Here is a 17,889-nt window from a genome sequence, read left to right on the forward strand (position 1 = left end):
ATCATGAAATCATGATTTCCATTTTACTCACAAGTATCAATTAAAAGGTTCAATAAAGCTGAAATTCAATTAAGTGTTTTCTTTAAACATTTAAAATGCTAAAATTATTTTATGAAATACTAACTAAGACTTTTTTGATTCATTAAAAAGTTATGAGCAAGTTAACAACCGCTAGGTGGAGCCAGTCAGTAATCTGGAGAGCAGTCTATTTCCTGCGTGCATATCGCCATCTCGCTTGCTGGGTAATAGGTATCTGATAGTCTTTTAAGCTAGAATTTAATTACAATTTGTACTATAATTTCTTGAATTAATTTCGTTTGAACCACGCACAACATAATCAATCATAAAAGCAAAATTGAATTGATTTGGGACCTGGTGTAATTTGGCATAAATATTTATACTTCTTTGACTTCGACCGCCTGGCTTTGGGATCAATGCTGCTAATCCAGGCTATGTTCATCAATATTTTAGAAGGTTATTTTCGAAACCCACATGCTGGGAATCACTCACTCAGACCAGCAGTTTCGATAATAACACGTTTTCTTTGCATAAATCAAGGCGCTGTGGGCTCAGCAGGAATGGCGTCTAATTGTCGTCGCTGGCAAACATTCAAAATGGAAGGGAACCTATTTGCATAAATAAATTTATTAGGCAATGTATTGGCGTGTTAGGGGCGACTTTGATGTCTCCATGACGAGCACGAACTCATCTGAAATTAATATTTATGTAAATTCCAGGCGCAATTAACACGCAAATGGCAAAGCTTTCACTTATTTTTCAGCATAAGTATTCGGTATTGCCCAAACAAAAAACAAAGCAAAATGAAAACCAACAAAAAAAGGCACAAAAAATACAACAAAGAGCGGAAGCTTAAGTAAGACATTAAGATTCCTGGGCCCAGCCAACTGCACTGACATCAAAACACCGATTGCCAAATTGGCAGCTCATTAAATGCCAAAGCAGCCCAAGTACTCCCCCCTGCTCGGCCCTTATAATTTTCTTGGGCTTGTCTAAATTTGGCCCACAATACATTTCCGCTATTCGAACAATTTTTAATGAAATCAAGTTGCACACTCCAAACACGGTTAATTAATTCCAGTAACATGAGTATTGTTTAAAAAAAAGTCTACCTGCTTTAAGTTGAAGGAAAAAATATAATTGGGACGGGAAAGAAGATCATTAAAGGACCTATTTTATTTTATACCTTTACACTAGGTATTCTTGTTTATAATTATCCTTAGAAAATGGGGTGGCACTTTAAATATCAAATAACTTAAGAAATGTAGCTTTTTGCTAAACATAATTTAGATTCTTTTGGAAGAAATGAAGCCAATTGATGTTCACCAGGATATCCTTTTAAGCTCTGCAAGCTCTAAGACAGGCAACAAAAACCAAAAATAAGGAATTCGTAATTTCCATATGCATCTACTTAAAAACTGCAGCCAGTCAATGTTCTGAATGTTTCTCCGATTTATAGGGTTTACATTAATCCATTGCAATTTCAAACTTTTCAAAAATATATTCACCTAGATCTGAAAGTTCAAGAACAACATTATCTTATGTGAATGGGATCTTTCTTTCTGCTATAATTTAAATAATAATTCGAAATACATCAGAACTGCACTGTGAGAGCACTAACATTAAGCACTAATTACTTAAGTCTAGAAACTATGCATAAAAAGGTTAGTCATATTTTATTTAATTGCTAACCGCAGTCCCATTTACTGAGGCTCATCAACTCCCCGCAGACCATAATGTTTTTCCATAAAGAAGCAATTAACTTCAAGGTTCAGTTATTCGCAAATCAATTACAGAAAATCGGTGGTTAACGGCTATTCCATTTTGTGATTATGGTTACCGATCTATTTTGACTCTATTTAAATCTTTTATGCATTTTATTTTGTAATAACGCAGAAGTCATAGAACAGTTTTGATTTAATATTTGATGCCCTACATCACAGGAGATAAATTAAACATTTAACTTCAAACATACCTCAGCTAAGAATTCATTTAATTCCATGCAAATGTTCTTAGATGTTCTAACAATTGGAATGTAAATATTAATATCTATTAAAGAACAAATCAAAGCGACTCGATTCACAATGGAGAATGAAATGAAATGGTATTTCTTAAGCTTCAGTGGTCAGCAGGTGCATTTGACTGCCCCCCGTGGGTACGAACGAGTATCCAATCTCGACAGCCGGCAACTGGAGAAGAAAGGGGCGCTGGGTGAGTGGTATTCTAATTGGGTTTCCAGGCACGCACCTCGGATTGCTGGGCACTTGATTTTACGAGCGGATCCCAGGCCGTCGATGCAGAAGAAGCCATCAAATAACTTTCAATTATGTGCGGCCCATTATGGCGGGTATTATGCGGGAAATCGTCGCAATGAGGAATTCCTACTCCTCCCACAAAGAGAACAGCGTGCCCATAAAACGTTCGCCTGACCCAATAGACTTCGAGTATCGGAATAGAATCAGAGGCCAGAAGCGCAGCTAGGGCCATACCTGCACAAAGGTGAAACTCAGGTGGTCAACTTGCGCTTTCCATGACTTTGACAACAAAGCGAAATGGTCGCTAAAGCTCGAGCCCAAAGCGGTGGGCAGAAAAAGAGCGCCGTGCGTACCTGGCATACGCAATTCAATTAGCAAAGTACCGTCGTATAAAAACCAAGCGGTGCCCATGCGACATTTGCATAACCCGCTGAGTGGCCAACGCGTGCGCACCACCTGACCACCGCACCACCTAACCAGAGAGAGAGTTGAGGACTAACCACCGTCGAAAGGATGAAGAGCACCGCCGCTTGTCTGATAGTCGCCCTTGCGGCGCTGTCCGCCGCCCACTCGGCCCCCACCGAAGGTCAGGTGGCGCCCCAGTCCGCCACCCAACTGGCCCTGGACATGTACCACGGCTGCCTGAAGGACCTCAGTGTTTCCTGCGTGCGTCCCAAGGCTCTGCAGTGGTTCAACTCCGCCCTCCGGCAGCCGGAGGTGCGCATCACCGAGCGCCTGTCGATCGTCCGTACCGCGGAGAAGGTCGAGTCCCGATCAATGAACCCGGAGGAACGCCTCTTCGACGACATCGATAGCTACCTGGGCAGCCACTCGCTGAGGATCCAGGCTCCGGAGTACTTCCGCACCTCGGAAGCCCGCTCCCTGGTGCCCGACTTCCTCATGTCGAATCCGCTCACTCAGGGAGGATTAGTTCCACTGGCAGCTGCTAACGAAGGTAAGAATTTAAAAGACATTTTAAAGATCTAAGACAGATTGGAAAAGTGATACCTTTTCTATATTATAATTCCAATTGAACATAGGATTTTTCAAAAAAAAGGTTTGAGTTTTGAGTTATTATTGAAATACCACTGTTTGTGTTTTACCATTATACAAAATTAAACAAAGTTAAAAAGATTTAGATATGACAAATGTCATTCTTAAAAACCTTTGTATTGCTGAAGCTAAGTAAATCAGTTAGGATGTTTTGAACTATACGATTTGTGAACTTTGCTTTACATCCCAACCCAACTATAAGCTCTATTTTTCCTACTTTTCCAGGACGTGGCATGATCCGCAAGGCAGTTCTGCCCTTCCTTTTGGGCCTGAAACTGAAGACCACTGTGCTGGTGCCACTGGCCTTGGGACTCATTGCCCTGAAGACCTGGAAGGCCATGACCTTGGGCCTGCTCTCATTGGTGCTGTCTGGAGCCTTGGTTATTTTTAAGATTGCCAAGCCCAAGATCGTCAACTACGAGGTGGTGCACTATCCCCATCACGTGGATCACGTGGTGCCGCATCACATTGAGCACGTTGTGCCCCACCACATCGAGCACATAGTGCCGCATCACATCGATCATCATCTGGAGCACCACATCGATCACCACGTGGATCTGCCCGTGGAGCACATCGAGCACCTGGAGCACCCATCGCCCGCCTGGGATCCACATGCCTGGGCCCGATCCTCGCAAGAGCCGCAGGATGCCCAGGACTTGGCCTACGCGGGTCAGAAGTGAACCCGAGTCTAGAGACCAAAACCCCCTTACGAAATTCGGCCAAACTGCAACCTTATTTATTTCGTTCTAAGTTAAGTAGCTGAAACACACCGCTCTCGGCGTATTGTTTATTTATTTATTTATTTATTGAGAAGTGTACAAAGCAAAAAACCACAAAAAGAACCAAACCCCCAGGGCGTTTTAAAAGGTACTAAGTGGGAATTAGCTCTGGTGTCCCTTTGTGTAAATACTACTGCAATAAAAACATGCAAAAACGATGTGCCTAATTGAAAACTTTTTGGAAGTGAAGTAGCAACCCCTCAGCAAAGTGGCTAATTATCCCCAAAACTTTTCTAATGCGCGGAGTTTCACTTTGGGGGTCTGTTGAATTTACCCAGGAGATTCCGGCAAATGAAATGCCACAGAATAATGAGTGCAACTTCTGGCCAAAGTGCCTGATAAAAATGCCAATGAGCACTTTTAGAAAACTCGGCAGACTTTCAAGGAGTTGAAAACAGCGAGCAGGGGGAAGCCACTGAGGAATCCCTAATGAAATGCACACATTTTTATATGCCACGTGGAAAAAGATGTTTTGTCCTAGGAATACACTGCGAAAAGAAAGTATTTCTTACCTTATGATGTAGCTTTAAAACTTGTACTATGGTCAAGTTAAGGAGTGGGTTCCGCTTACCCATCCTAACGATAGGTATAAATATAAACTTTAATCTTTTCATTAACTTTTATGATCTGTACTAGTAAAAATGGAACTCCATCTCATTTGTGGGCCTGTAAATATTTAATTTTCTTAACATACTTTCAGGGAATGGCCATGCCTGTCGCCACGGGGTACAAAATCAACCTGAAAGCCAAGTGGAACAATTTGCTTATTGCATTCTTTTCCTACTTGCTGCCATTCTGTCCGTTCCAGAGTGAAAATCGATGGCCAGCGCTGCGGTCATATCAATTGCCAAAGTCCCCCGGCCGACCGGAGCTCCTCACCTGGCGCAGGTGGGTTGGAAAGCTGCCGCAAACATACATCTCCTGGCCAAAATGTCGGCGGCGATGGCGTGAAACAATGCAAAATGGCAGTGGCGCCAAGGAAAAAAAGATAATTCAACGGCGTAAAAAACGAGAAATTGAAAAGCAATATCACCATTGAGCGACGACACTTCATTTATATTTAACGGCATGCACTTGGCCGCCATCGCTGGGCTATCGTTTCTACGCAACAATTTGGAATATGAAAAGTTTTCCAATTTCATTGGCTCGAAAAGAAATGCGACCGGAATGGCAAATTGTCCGCCAATGAAATGGTGAAACTTTTGACCGAGCCATTGGCACATCGAAGACCGAAAAAATGGCCGAGTGAGTTGCTATCAAATCAATTTTCATGGCGACAAACGCGTAATCAATGCACGAGATTCATATTTCAACCGTATTTCGAAATTCAGCGCATGACTTGGATTAATCGCAGCTGGAGGAGTATATCACTTTCGCTTTCGTTGAGGAAAAGCACTTTCTACTTCGTTGACATGTAGGTGGTCACTTTTTTGGCAGCCGACCAACCGAAGTCCATTGGGCCTGTCCGCCCTCATGTTTCTTCCCAAATTAATAATTATTATTATGAATTGAGTGCCGTAATTAGTTTGCGCAATTTTGCGTGAGTCGGCCGTATAAAATTATGTGTTGCGTTACATTAATTGCTAGTTTCTAGTGGTCAATAAACGGTTTATGACCACACGAAGTTCCTATGATTACATCCTGTTTCAAGCAAATGGCTTTAATCCAATGAGAAAGAATTTCTTAAAACAATGAATACTATGAATACCATGAATACTTTTTAAAAAACCCTCTAATCGATTGTCAGTTTTCAAGAGAGTCCGGAGAAAACACTTTTTTAATGAGAAAACTACGAAGGAGAACAATTGTTATTATAAACTTCTACTTTTTCCGCAACATAATTGGCTCTATTCCCTTTCCCCCTCAGAAGTTTTTCACAAACAATGGAAATCAGTCTGCTTGCCCTAGAGTTTCCAAAATTAGTTTACTTGAGCAAAAAATTTTGAATCTGTAGGATCCTAGCTAATTACCAAATGTCTGGCAGCAAGTTAATTGTGACCAAATTCAATCAGTTAATGGCAGAGTTCACTCCCCATCTTCGGTTTTCCCAATGGCACTTCATAGTATAAGCGCAGACTGTTGAATGGCGTTCCTACACTTGGAGAAATTTCACAGATTGTGTGATTATTTTGATTTTGACTCCATGCCACTTGAAAACTATTTGATTTGTTTACGTAATATATGGCAAATTCAAAATATTATGTCATACACAAATAAATAATAAATATTTATACAATATTTTCAAGGCTGTGTAAGTTCTACAATTTTGAACGATTTTTCTAAACCAAAATAAGGAATTGGTCCTATAATAAGAAAATATGTGTATTGTCCACCTTTAGTACTTAATAAGATTCGATTAATTTATAGCTTACTAGCGTATATTATTTATATATATTTTAGATATATATTTATTGATGATTTTCCACATGAGTTACATAATAATACAAAAACAAAAGGTAAACATTTTATATTAAGGAGAACATTCAATTTAAACCATTTTCGAAAATGAAGAGCAGCTTAAAAAGCATCGCAGGTACTTTAGATATAAATAATTTCAAGTGCAGCCATCCACCCACATAGAAAACTCTCGGATGCGAGTGGCACGCGTTCGAAATAAAGCCACATTAAGTATACGACACGTGGTGCGCCGAGGCACGCACACAGGCAAAAATAACAAACTTGGAGCGGCTCTGTCGCGTTCGCTTCATTCATGTCTTCTCCGGCCATTTCTTTTGCCCGGCCATTCGGCAGCGAACGAGTTAAAGATCCAGTGAGTATAAAAATCGTGAACAATAGAAAAACGATTATTAAACGCATTTGTGCCAGCGCAGAGGCCAGTTGTCCGTTGACCAGCGAACCTCGAATAAAAGAACCCGAACAGCAAAATGGCCAAGTTGCTCCTTGTGATCGTTGGTGTGGCGGCCCTAGTGGCGGCGGGACAGGCAGCCGGTGGCTCCACCGAGCAGATGCAGCGGCTCATCGCCGAGGAGCAGAGCAAGTGCGCCAGTGGCCAAGACTCGATGGCCTGCATCAAAGAGCGGGCCATGCGGTTCGTGGACAACGTGATGAGCAAAGACAGCTTCCAGGTGAGCTTATAACTACTGGGAATTGGGGAAACAAAATAAATTAATGGGGATAAATGAAGAAGTAGATACTCTTTAAAGAACTTTGATCTTTGTTGTACCCAAAATTAATTAAAATTATTATTTAAATTTTATTTCATTTCACACTTCACTAAGTAAAATATTTACCTTCAATTTGTGAAATACAAAATATTCATAGATTTTGAGCATATTAGTTAGCAGATATTTAGATCGTCATTATAACATAAATCCATTCTATGTACATCGCTTAAATAGGTTTCCAACCTGGAAGTCCGCACCAATGGAGTGAAGACCACGCCGATCAACGAAGCTCGTGCCAGCAGTGCCGACGGATTCCTGGACGCCATTGAGAACTATATCCGTGGACACGACGTGAGCATGGACTTGCCCTTGGCCGATGCCAAGGTCACCGTCTCGGCCCGCAACCTGGTTAACAATCAGCTGAGCCTGAACCTCCAGCTGAACGGCGACGAAGGCGATGAGGGCACCGATGTCGAAGCCAGGGGTAAGAAGGGCAACATCTTCAAGAAGGGTGGGTTCACTTTCCGCATGCCTTAATGCCACTTCAACTGGCTAGCACCTACTACAACTGGGACTTGTGTGAATTTTGCAGGCAAGAAGCACCGTCTCCGCAAGCTGGCCATGCCCATCCTGGTGCTCATCCTGCTGAAGGCCATCACAGTGATCCCCATGGCCATTGGCATCCTGAAGATCAAGGCCTTCAACGCCCTGGCCCTGGGCTTCTTCTCCTTCATTGTCTCGGTTGGTTTGGCCATTTTCCAATTGTGCAAAAAGGTAAGCCGGCGGCCATACTAAAACGCATCTCCAATTGTCTTCCAGGCTTTCGCTGGATGTGGTAATTAGTCAGCGTTTTGTGTGTGGGGATGATGTTGGGCGTGGAGTTCAAAGTTCGAATATCAATTTAGAGTCGTTTGTAGTGCATGTATGTATGTATAAGAAGTCGAGAGGGCGGCAGCAGCAGGGTAAGTCGAGCCAGAATCCTCGCCCACACTCTCCCGCTTCCCAACCAAACCACAAAACTGACTACCCAACCATCACTAGCATATTGAATATATACGTTCAGCTCCGATCGGTTTCTAGGTTTCTAATACCACGCCTGTTTTGTCCCCCAGATTGCTCATGATCACCATCACACCGCCCACATCACCGCCCATGGTCCTTGGGACGGCCGCACCTTTGGCTCCGTTCCTGCCCCCGTTGTTGAGCAGCCCCAGAAGTTGGCCCAAACCCTGGCTTACCAGGCCTACGTTTAGACCACAAGGATGAACCCCTGCGATCCCTGAGAGCCCGGAGGAGCAGTTGGAAGCCAGCAAGTGGGCTCAAAAGCACAGAATCATTTGTTAACTGTTAGGAATATTCGGTGACTTTGGGCCACTGTTTCACACTCCCAGTGCTGCTGCCCACTTAATTAGACTTTACTTATAATATTTATTAACTATTTATTGAAAACAAGAGCTTAAGCAAGCAGAGAAGCAAACACCAAAATAAAGTAGACAAATAAATGCCTTGAATATGCTGAAATCGATATTGTTCATTGAAGCCAAAGGTCCAGATCACAGACTTAACCCATGACATCCGGCCAAAAGCAGCCTGTGGCTAAAACCGCACCGCTTGAATTCCTTAGCCAACAGGCCTAATTAACGTTTCCACCCCAACTCGACGGCATTCTGAGCGTCTCGGCCAATTTCACTCGGCATACAATATGTATGAGCCATCGCCGGAACAGCAATTGTGTCCTAATTAGCCAAATTTAATCCGCAGCAAACGCCGACCCTCGGCGGCGAATCCAATTAAATATTCCACTCAAGCCGCGTTTGAGGCCCGGCTGGAAGAGTCGATTAAATTGATTAACTGCACATAATTTAAAAATTTAAATTTCCTCTTTTCACTTGCGCGAAAGTCGCCGGGCGACGAAAAGTGAAAGTCTTCCCTACCCATGGCTCCAGCAAAAAGGGACCAAGTGCCAATGGATCAGGGACATTTTCCAATAGAAAAGCGGCTCACCGATGCGTACTATACGTCTTGCAGTAGACATGAATCGATGGGTGGCCCAAATGGAAAATAAAAACTCGCAATAAATCCCTGTCATGAAAGCAAGCCTCAGATTTGTCTACGCTCAAATGCACCGGGAAGCTCCTCGCCGGAATTCACATGTGGCATTCTATTTGGACATTCTATTTGAATTACATGAATTCGAATTTCTACTTTTGAAGAGCAAAGTACTATTTTTGATTTTAAATTTTAAAGTAAATCTTAATTGTATTATATGTAAAAATCGTTCTTATATTATAGAATGTATATATATTGTATTTAATTCGCATTATTTGCAGTTAAACGAGATTTCGTGATTTCTCGTAACTAATTAGCATTTTGTAAATATTTTATATTTCGATAAAGTCGAGCAACTCAAACCTTCAACTTTTTTGATTTAAACCGTTTCTAAGTAAATTCGAATCATTCTTTATATTATGCATACATATCCTTGGGCTCAAATTGAATGCTTTTCGAGGGTCAAGCACCCATTTCACTGCATGTGTGTTGGGCGTGCAACAAAGTGTGAAAATCGGAATAATATAGGCATTTTTGGCCACTGGCCCCTCGCTGTTGGAAATTTTCACAGAATTTAAGCCAATTTAACAGGCGAACGAACCGATGTCGCAGGATTCCGAACAAGGATTGTGGTGGTGTGGGCAGGCGACACCTGGACAGTTGGCGCCGCTTTCATAATCGCTCGACGCTGTTTTGGTCAGCACACCATCATCGTCATCATCATCAGCATTGAGTTGAAGCCAAGACACGAGCTCATGGCAATTCATCGTACCGTTTAAATCATTCGGACCTTTTTTTTTGGCACGATCCGAGCAAAAGTGTGGCGCTAGTGAAATAAAGATTAGGCTGTCCACAAATTTCTTTTATCGTAGGATACGAGTGTTACACATAAAAGTAACATGTAGCTGATAGAAATGCCGCAGAGACACCTTTTGAATTATTTACACTGACCATTAGGTAATCTGTGATGATTTCAAAGATTTTGGCAGGCGAAAAACACATGGAGTGTTGTGTAATAATCCGGTGTTTTGAAAAATTGGTTCGTAAGTAGTGTTAATATCAATAATTCCCAGGTATACATCTTATCTGCATCTAAAATGCCAATGTGTCTTTTAAATGATTATTTTTAAGATCTAGTTTAAAATTCCCATTTAATCTTTTCGTCAAATGTAAACTTCTTGGAAAATTTTATTTTTAAGCTCTATTTTAAAATTCCCTATTAATCTGTTTGTCAAATTGGTAAGTATACTTTTTACCTAGCAGATTTTAATATATGTCTGCAATATCATTTAATTTATATCATTATATTTACATGCAAAATAGGGAACAGGAACACCCATTTATGTGAATAACTTAAAAGTGTGCCACCTAAATATAAGTAGCACGAAAAAATCGAAATTTCGTAATCCGAAGAAAAGCAAACAAAATAATAATTGAAAGCTCTGCAAAATCAAAGTCGTAGTTCCGCGTTCGAAACAAATCAAATCCAGTGGGAGTGGATATTGCAACCAAATCGTAGTTGAGTTCCGTACTGATTTCTTGTATCGAAATTTGACACAATACGCCGAAGTATGTACGTGTCTTCGATTTGGCTTTCTTGTGGTTGGCCGCGTAAGAGCAATGGGCCTGCATACTAATGGCCAACCAAAGTTATTTCCATCGAGGCGTCAATAATGCAACTTCAACTGGTGGGAGGGCCAGGTGGGCTAGGTGTCTGAGGCCGATATGGAAAGCGAGAAAGCTCGAGGGGCAACCCAGTTAACGGAGGAGAGGCTACTGTCTTTGGACGGGGTATGAAAGGGTGCTAAGGGTATATAGTAAATATGTTAGAAGAATGACATTAATCATTATTTGGATCTCTAAGGATATATTGTCAGGAAGCCATCCAGTTTAATAACCGCCATATCATGTGGAGGTCATTCAAACCTTTAATGATTTCTTCTCCTTCTCCTACACTTCATCTACAATATTCATTAAAATGTCAGAATAGTTTTGAAATTAAATGGAATCAATTTTCAGAAAGCTCTGCTTAGCTGATTTCAAATACGAAACACCCATCTAATATTCATACAAATCGAGACCAAAATCGAGACTTAAGCCAGCGACGAGGACCAATCATAGCTTTACAGCTCAAGATGTATACCACAAGTCCTTCATAAATAGTTCAAAAACAACCTGTTGCATGGCTTGGTGTGGCAACTGGGGGTACTTAGCATTCGTGACACTCGCCCACAGCGTTCTTGTTTTCTTTTCACTTTTTTTGGTGAAAAACTTTGGCCACTTGCTTTCCGTGGACTTGGCCCGTGGCTCGACTTTCGTTGCTCGCAGTGACGAGTGCGCCGCGTTGGACTGTCCAAAAACCGAGTTGAGCACTCCAAAAAACCAGCACGGGTCTCTTTGGCGCTCTGGGGGAGCGGCAGTATAAAACGCGAACCAAACGGCGAATCATCCAACATTGTCGCCGCATCGACTCCACAGTGAACACTACGCGCTCTGGTAGTGTCAGTAATATCTAGTTGTATCTTGTTCGATTGGAAACACAATGGCTTTCCGCTCCACGTCCTTGCTCGCGTTCGGTTGTGCGCTGCTGCTGGTGGCCTCCACATCCGTGTCCGGTGCTGCCATCGAGAACGCGGTGACCCCGCGGATCCACAGCTCCGACGAGCTGATCTCGACTATTGTGGATAAGTGCTTCCATGCCAATGCCATGCATTGCCTGAAGGAGAAGGTGCTCACCTACCTGGACACGGTGGCCAATGTGGAGGAGGAGGTCAGCGGACGCGCCCTGGGTGACGATGTCATCGACAAGGTCATTGTGGACCGCCTGGGCCGCATTCTGAACACCAACGAGATGAGGTTGCAGCTGCCACAGACCTTCTTCGCTGGTTCCGTGGTGACCTATCGCTCGGATCGCGGTTTTGATCTGGAGTTGCCCAAGGATGAGGGTCAGTAGTCATGCTAGAGTCACCCTTGATACGGAATGCGATTCTAATTCTAAGTAAATCCTTTAGGTCGTGCTGAGAAGAAGAACAAGGACAAGCTGTTCCTGCCCCTGCTGCTGCTGATGAAGTTCAAGCTGAAGGTGATCATGCCCATCCTGCTGGCTCTGATCGGTCTGAAGGCCACCAAGGCTCTGATTCTGTCCAAGATCGCCATCAAGCTGGTGCTGGGCTTCCTGATCTACAACCTCATCCAGAAGTTGGGAGGCATGAAGATGAACATGGTGCCCATGCCCGCTCCAGTTCCGGCCAGCGAATACGGAGTGCCCAGCACCACCGCCTCCTCCTACGACCCCAGCAGCTGGGAGCCCATGAGCGGAGGTCCCTACGCCCGTTGGGACTCGCAGAACCTGGCCTACAGCTCGTACCATCCTAGCAGCTCATCGTCCTACTCCTCGGGATCCTCCTCGGGATCCTCTGGCTCTTCCTCCAGCTACAGCTCGTCCTCTTAAATGGGGAAAGTCATTCGTCCAATTGTACATACCAAGGAATTTGCGATCGCTCCCAGGAGGGATCGCTGCGAGTCACACAGACCAAATGGAACCGGAACCTGCCCCAGGCCATAATTGTAGTCGTTAGGGTTAGGAACGCGAGAGTTTTAGCCATTCTTCAGCTCTAACCACATCCCCACTTAGCCTGATTCTACCCTCTTCATACCATCTTCTTTCTCATTGACTCTTCGTCTTTTTGCCCTCGTTACTTTGTCACAAATCGACCAAAAATCAAACTGAATTGAATTAATATTTATTTAATTTATTAAAAATGCAAAAATTTAAAACATGCATCAACGTTTTTTAGTACGGAAATGGGTAAATTAAATGGAAATCACTGTGTTCTTTTCGAATGCGAAATGCTCTTTCACCAGCTTAGCAAATTGTAAGGATCATTCTTAATTTAAACTAAAGAGTCCACAAATAAGATAAAATAACTTAATATTTATTATATTTTGTGGATCACTTTTGTGCCCATTATTTTTATAAATTAATCTGAATAGGCTGAGAAATTGAGAGAGAGCAAAGTCATTTGCATTCGATCTCGATCTGATTATGTTGAGCATACGATCTTGGCTAGATTTTGAGGTCGAAATTCTCAAATTGCGATCGTTGAACGCTGGTTTTTCTCTGAGTGTATATAATAGAATTTGAAGTAAGTTCATTGATGTGCCTTACTTATGAAGTGCTCTCGGAAATGGCAAGTAAATGAGGGGGCAAGTAGCCTAATAGTTTGTCAACTAAACGAGGTACTAACTGATTTTATAGTGCATGTTTTCCGAGCTGGCCAACACGCAACTGCTGTGGGTGGTAGTAGTGAACCATTAATTGGCCTGAGGCACGACAATTTGTTTTATGAAGTTGTAAGGAAGAAGCGAACTGCAAAGTACCTCAACTTAATGGAACCGACATCTGTGTTTGCTGCTTAATTGGCCAGTCAGAAAACATCTGTTAGATGCAATGGGTATTTAAAGCCAGCAATCAGCCAATTTGCAGTCAGTGAAAGACTTTCCTCACAATGTTGGCCAGCATATGGATTCTACTTTTCATGCGATTCGCGCCAAGCCTGAGCCTGAAATCCATCCGAGGAGTTCATCAGTCGGATACGGAAGTGAGCAAGATCATGAGGTCCATGGATGTGATACCAGATGTAATACACATCGGACCGCAGGAGTTCCTTAATGTGAGTAAAGCCTATATAATCATCTCATAAACAATCATTTAAGCATAAATAATGATCTCATAAAGAATCATTTAAGAGATAATGCTCGAGTATCTAATAATTTCAACTCCAATTTAGTTTAACCAAGAAAATGTATGCTTCACCTCCAATTCTCTAATTGTATTTCTAGGAAACTATTTAAAATTAAATAATTAAAATTAAATTATTAATCATATTATGAAATTGAATTGCTTCCACAATAGGTGACTTACCACGGACATTTAGCAGCACATTGTGGAAAGGTACTGGAACCCATGCAAGTGCGTGATGAACCCTCCGTAAAGTGGCCCTCGGCACCGGAAAACTACTACGCCCTGCTGATGGTGGATCCGGACGTACCCAATGCCATAACACCCACGCACCGGGAGTTCCTACACTGGATGGTCCTCAACATACCCGCCAATCTGTTGTCCCTTGGGGACGTGCGCGTGGGATACATGGGCGCCACTCCGCTGAAGGGAACCGGAACCCATCGGTTCGTCTTCCTGCTCTACAAGCAGAGGGACTACACCAAGTTTGACTTCCCGAAACTGCCGAAGCACTCGGTTAAGGGTCGCAGTGGATTTGAAACCAAGCGGTTCGCTAAGAAATACAAATTTGGGCATCCGGTAGCTGGGAACTTCTTCACATCCCAATGGAGCCCCCATGTTCCATCCCTTATCAAAGCCATCTCACACAATGCCCGTCAAGTAGCACACTTTTGAGTTTAGAATAAAAATAATGCCAAATTTATCTCAGAAGAAGCTATTGAAACTATGTCCGTATATGGATATTTAGGTCAGAGTACAGGACAATCATTTTTATATGTAGAAAAACATTTTAAATTTAGATACTTTAGGAAATTTAGTTTAGATTAGTTATTTTTACCTTGACCGTGGGAATCTGATTTCCAAACGACTATTGGTCTACTCTATTAACTATTACCCCGAAATATTTGTGTTCAAGTCGGCGTAGCTTTTAAATACGAAATTTTTGGCACCTCAAATTTCATTTTAGTTATAGCCCACTCAGCTAAAAATGTCCGATTCCACCGTGTGCTTCTCTAAGCACAAGATCGTGCCGGATATCCTGAAGACGTGTCCTGCCACTTTGCTTACGGTAAGCGAATACAAATAGCGCCTACAATCGTCCATGTCATTTCGCTGTTCCAGGTAACTTATGGTGGTGGACAGGTGGTGGATGTGGGCGGTGAATTGACACCCACGCAGGTGCAGAGCCAGCCAAAGGTGGAGTGGGATGCAGATCCGAATGCCTTTTACACGCTCCTCCTGACCGATCCGGATGCGCCCAGTCGCAAGGAGCCCAAGTTCCGCGAGTGGCACCACTGGCTGGTGGTCAATATTCCAGGGAACCAAGTCGAGAAGGGCGTGGTTTTGACCGAATATGTGGGTGCAGGTCCGCCGCAAGGCACGGGACTTCATCGTTACGTCTTCCTGATCTACAAACAACCCCAAAAGCTCACTTGCAACGAGCCCAAAATCCCAAAAACAAGCGGCGACAAGCGAGCCAATTTCAGCACCTCCAAGTTTATGAGCAAGTACAAGCTGGGGGATCCCATTGCCGGGAACTTTTTTCAGGCACAGTGGGACGACTATGTGCCCAAGTTATACAAGCAACTATCTGGCAAGAAGTAGTATCTTTCTTCTCATAATTAGGCTCCCAAATCCCCACAAAGCATGCTGTAAAGAACAAGAATCATGTAGAAACAGATAAATGTATAAATATCTATATATATATTTAAAAAGTATATATTTTTTTCAATCCAGTTCCTATAATTATCCAATTACCAAATGATATATTTTGCAAACGTAATCTCCGAAGCGAAACTTTAAACAAAGATAACTTTAATTACTGAGCATATTTTTTCCCAGCTGTTTACTAAACAAAAAGCTTCGAGCTTTGCTTTTAAAGTATGGCATCATGGCAAACTGGTTCCAGTTGCTGACCCACCTTGTTCGAAAGCGGAGCTCCTTTATATTGGTTTGCTCAAGATCTTATCATCTACCAAATAATCTCTCCACAAAGATGCTGCGAGTGCTATTGCCATTGGTGTGCTGCCTACTGGCCGTTAAAGCTGGCTCCGTGGAGGAGGTTTTCAGATCCCACCAGGTGGTCCCCGACGTTATTCCCGAGCCGCCGAACCAGTTGTTAAAGGTGGGGCCACTAACAAAACACATTAAAAAGATCCAAGTATATAAGAAGGATTACTATTTCTTAATAACTTAGATCTGAATAGTATGCACTCAACTACGTGCTTGCAGACCAAGTTAAAATATTTCAAACATTTAACACCCGAGCTTAATAGAAATCTAAATAAATATCACGTCACAACTTTCTGATCAAAGGTCACATACAAACTTTTTAAAGCTGATAGATCGCAACAATGTAAATCAAGCAAATAACTCTCAAATCGTTCCTATTCAAGGTCACGTACAGCAACAACCTGGTGGCCAAGGATGGTGTGGAGCTAACGCCCACGCAGGTTAAGGATCAGCCAGTCGTGGAGTGGGACGCTCAGCCCGGGGAGTTCTACACCCTCATCATGACGGATCCCGATGCCCCCAGCCGAGCGCAGCCCAAGTTCCGTGAGTTCAAGCACTGGATCCTCGCCAACATCGCCGGCAATGACTTGGCGAGTGGTGAGCCCATCGCCGAGTACATTGGCTCCGGCCCACCCCAGGGCACGGGACTGCATCGCTACGTCTTCCTGCTGTACAAGCAGTCCGGCAAACTCGAGTTCGACGAGGAGCGCGAGAGCAAGAGATCCCGCAAGGATCGTCCCAAATTCAGCGCCGCCAAGTTTGCCAAGAAGCACGAGCTGGGCAATCCCATCGCTGGAACTTTCTACCAATCCCAGTACGACGACTATGTTCCAAAACTGCACAAGCAACTTTCGGAGAATTGATTCCGTTTTTATCTTAAGCAGATACTATATGAAAAAACAATTTATAGATGTTAATCAAAATACAAGAAATCGAGATTACGGGTTGTACTTTCGTTATACAAAATTATAAATGGGATATGTTACTAACATTTCCGTCGTAAATTATAACTCACACTTTTAATTCATGGCACATATTGGCCCACAGAACTCATTTTGTTGATAAGGGGATTTGATTTACGGATTTATTAAGTGAAGTTGGTGGATATTGGTTGCTGTACGCTATCGCTATGGTAGACTACTTGCCGGCCGCCGTGGCCAGGGGATTCCTAAGAACCAGGATGACGGAATCGCCTCGCAGGAACATCTTCGATATAAACCGATCCTTGTTCACGGGTTTCACCTTCTTCTTGCCCTTGCCGGTCCGCGGCAGCTCCGTCCACATCTCCTTCACGTTTTCCAGTACCATGTTGCAGTGCCGATCGAAGGCCTTCACCCTGCCCAGCAGCTTCTTGTTGTTGCGGCAGTTGATGAGCACCTGGGTGTTGTTCTTCACGGACTGCGTGAGCACGGACAGCGGCCCGGTGTTGAACTCCTCCTCCTCCTGGCGTGCCAGCTCCTCCGGGGTCAGTTCCGATTTTGGTTTCACAAGAGCCCTGCAAGGAAGAAAGTTGATTAATATTTTACTCACAACTCGAGCGTGGTGCTAACAATGCAAAATGCCGGCGCACATGCCGCTGCCAGTTACGCCATTTCCGATGGTTGGTCCCATCTGCTCCGGTATACTTACATGGCGGATTATACTTATGGCTTATTAAATGCTGTTGAAAGTCTTCTTGTTTCGCTTCTCAGTTGGTTTTCTGCGTTTATTGTCGGCAAAATTATTCAGCGCGGCTTCGTTTTTTTTTTGCAGTGTTACCAGCTCTTAGAACGGCTGCACACGGAACGCACTCGACCAGCCCTGAAATTCAAAGCTAACTATCGGCGTTTGGCTATCGTAATTAAGTAAGCGTAATT

At 43.2% G+C, this 17,889-nt stretch overlaps 8 protein-coding genes across 10 annotated transcripts; 6 read left to right on the forward strand and 2 right to left on the reverse strand.

Moving 5' to 3' along the window:
- Window positions 1-2,090: 2,090 nt before the first annotated feature.
- LOC27206674 lies at window positions 2,091-2,505 on the reverse strand. Its single transcript, XM_016182478.3, has 2 exons — window positions 2,266-2,505; window positions 2,091-2,207 (listed from the first exon to the last, which is right to left on the reverse strand). Exons 1-2 carry the CDS (start codon window positions 2,503-2,505, stop codon window positions 2,130-2,132), a joined length of 318 nt encoding a protein of 105 aa, XP_016033439.1. The 3' UTR covers window positions 2,091-2,129.
- Window positions 2,142-4,277, forward strand: LOC6726950. Of its 2 annotated transcripts, none has more exons than XM_002102316.4 (2): window positions 2,142-3,228; window positions 3,552-4,276. In XM_002102316.4, exons 1-2 carry the CDS (start codon window positions 2,787-2,789, stop codon window positions 4,004-4,006), a joined length of 897 nt encoding a protein of 298 aa, XP_002102352.1. In that variant the 5' UTR covers window positions 2,142-2,786; the 3' UTR covers window positions 4,007-4,276. The 2 variants fall into 2 exon arrangements, with proteins under 2 accessions (XP_002102352.1, XP_044779268.1); XM_044923333.1 differs by lacking the exon at window positions 2,142-3,228 and adding an exon at window positions 3,407-3,458 and having other exon boundaries at window positions 3,552-4,277.
- Window positions 4,278-6,888: 2,611 nt separating this feature from the next.
- LOC6726951 lies at window positions 6,889-8,741 on the forward strand. 2 transcript variants are annotated; one of them, XM_002102317.3, is made up of 4 exons: window positions 6,889-7,191; window positions 7,465-7,741; window positions 7,823-8,004; window positions 8,343-8,741. In XM_002102317.3, exons 1-4 carry the CDS (start codon window positions 6,991-6,993, stop codon window positions 8,481-8,483), a joined length of 801 nt encoding a protein of 266 aa, XP_002102353.1. In that variant the 5' UTR covers window positions 6,889-6,990; the 3' UTR covers window positions 8,484-8,741. The 2 variants fall into 2 exon arrangements, with proteins under 2 accessions (XP_002102353.1, XP_016033440.1); XM_016176191.2 differs by having other exon boundaries at window positions 7,465-7,714.
- Window positions 8,742-11,710: 2,969 nt separating this feature from the next.
- On the forward strand, window positions 11,711-13,060 carry LOC6726952. The gene is made up of 2 exons (XM_002102318.3): window positions 11,711-12,224; window positions 12,291-13,060. Exons 1-2 carry the CDS (start codon window positions 11,822-11,824, stop codon window positions 12,728-12,730), a joined length of 843 nt encoding a protein of 280 aa, XP_002102354.1. The 5' UTR covers window positions 11,711-11,821; the 3' UTR covers window positions 12,731-13,060.
- Window positions 13,061-13,755: 695 nt separating this feature from the next.
- LOC6726953 (putative odorant-binding protein A5) lies at window positions 13,756-14,728 on the forward strand. Its single transcript, XM_002102319.4, has 2 exons — window positions 13,756-13,952; window positions 14,195-14,728. Exons 1-2 carry the CDS (start codon window positions 13,788-13,790, stop codon window positions 14,693-14,695), a joined length of 666 nt encoding a protein of 221 aa, XP_002102355.1. The 5' UTR covers window positions 13,756-13,787; the 3' UTR covers window positions 14,696-14,728.
- A 194-nt stretch (window positions 14,729-14,922) lies between these two features.
- On the forward strand, window positions 14,923-16,641 carry LOC6726954 (protein D2). The gene is made up of 3 exons (XM_002102320.4): window positions 14,923-15,089; window positions 15,143-16,145; window positions 16,417-16,641. The coding sequence occupies exons 1-2, from the start codon at window positions 15,009-15,011 to the stop codon at window positions 15,623-15,625; spliced, it is 564 nt and encodes a 187-aa protein (XP_002102356.1). The 5' UTR covers window positions 14,923-15,008; the 3' UTR covers window positions 15,626-16,145; window positions 16,417-16,641.
- On the forward strand, window positions 16,011-17,043 carry LOC6726955 (protein D2). Its single transcript, XM_002102321.4, has 2 exons — window positions 16,011-16,145; window positions 16,417-17,043. The coding sequence occupies exons 1-2, from the start codon at window positions 16,017-16,019 to the stop codon at window positions 16,894-16,896; spliced, it is 609 nt and encodes a 202-aa protein (XP_002102357.1). The 5' UTR covers window positions 16,011-16,016; the 3' UTR covers window positions 16,897-17,043.
- A 52-nt stretch (window positions 17,044-17,095) lies between these two features.
- Window positions 17,096-17,835, reverse strand: LOC6726956 (probable small nuclear ribonucleoprotein Sm D2). The gene is made up of 2 exons (XM_002102322.4): window positions 17,663-17,835; window positions 17,096-17,528 (listed from the first exon to the last, which is right to left on the reverse strand). Coding segments are annotated over exons 1-2 (360 nt in total). The 5' UTR covers window positions 17,665-17,835; the 3' UTR covers window positions 17,096-17,170.
- Between the last annotated feature and the right edge of the window lie 54 nt (window positions 17,836-17,889).

Source organism: Drosophila simulans, chromosome 3R (assembly GCF_016746395.2).
Source record: "Drosophila simulans strain w501 chromosome 3R, Prin_Dsim_3.1, whole genome shotgun sequence".
In the NCBI taxonomy this organism is placed as follows: Eukaryota; Metazoa; Arthropoda; class Insecta; order Diptera; family Drosophilidae; genus Drosophila; species Drosophila simulans.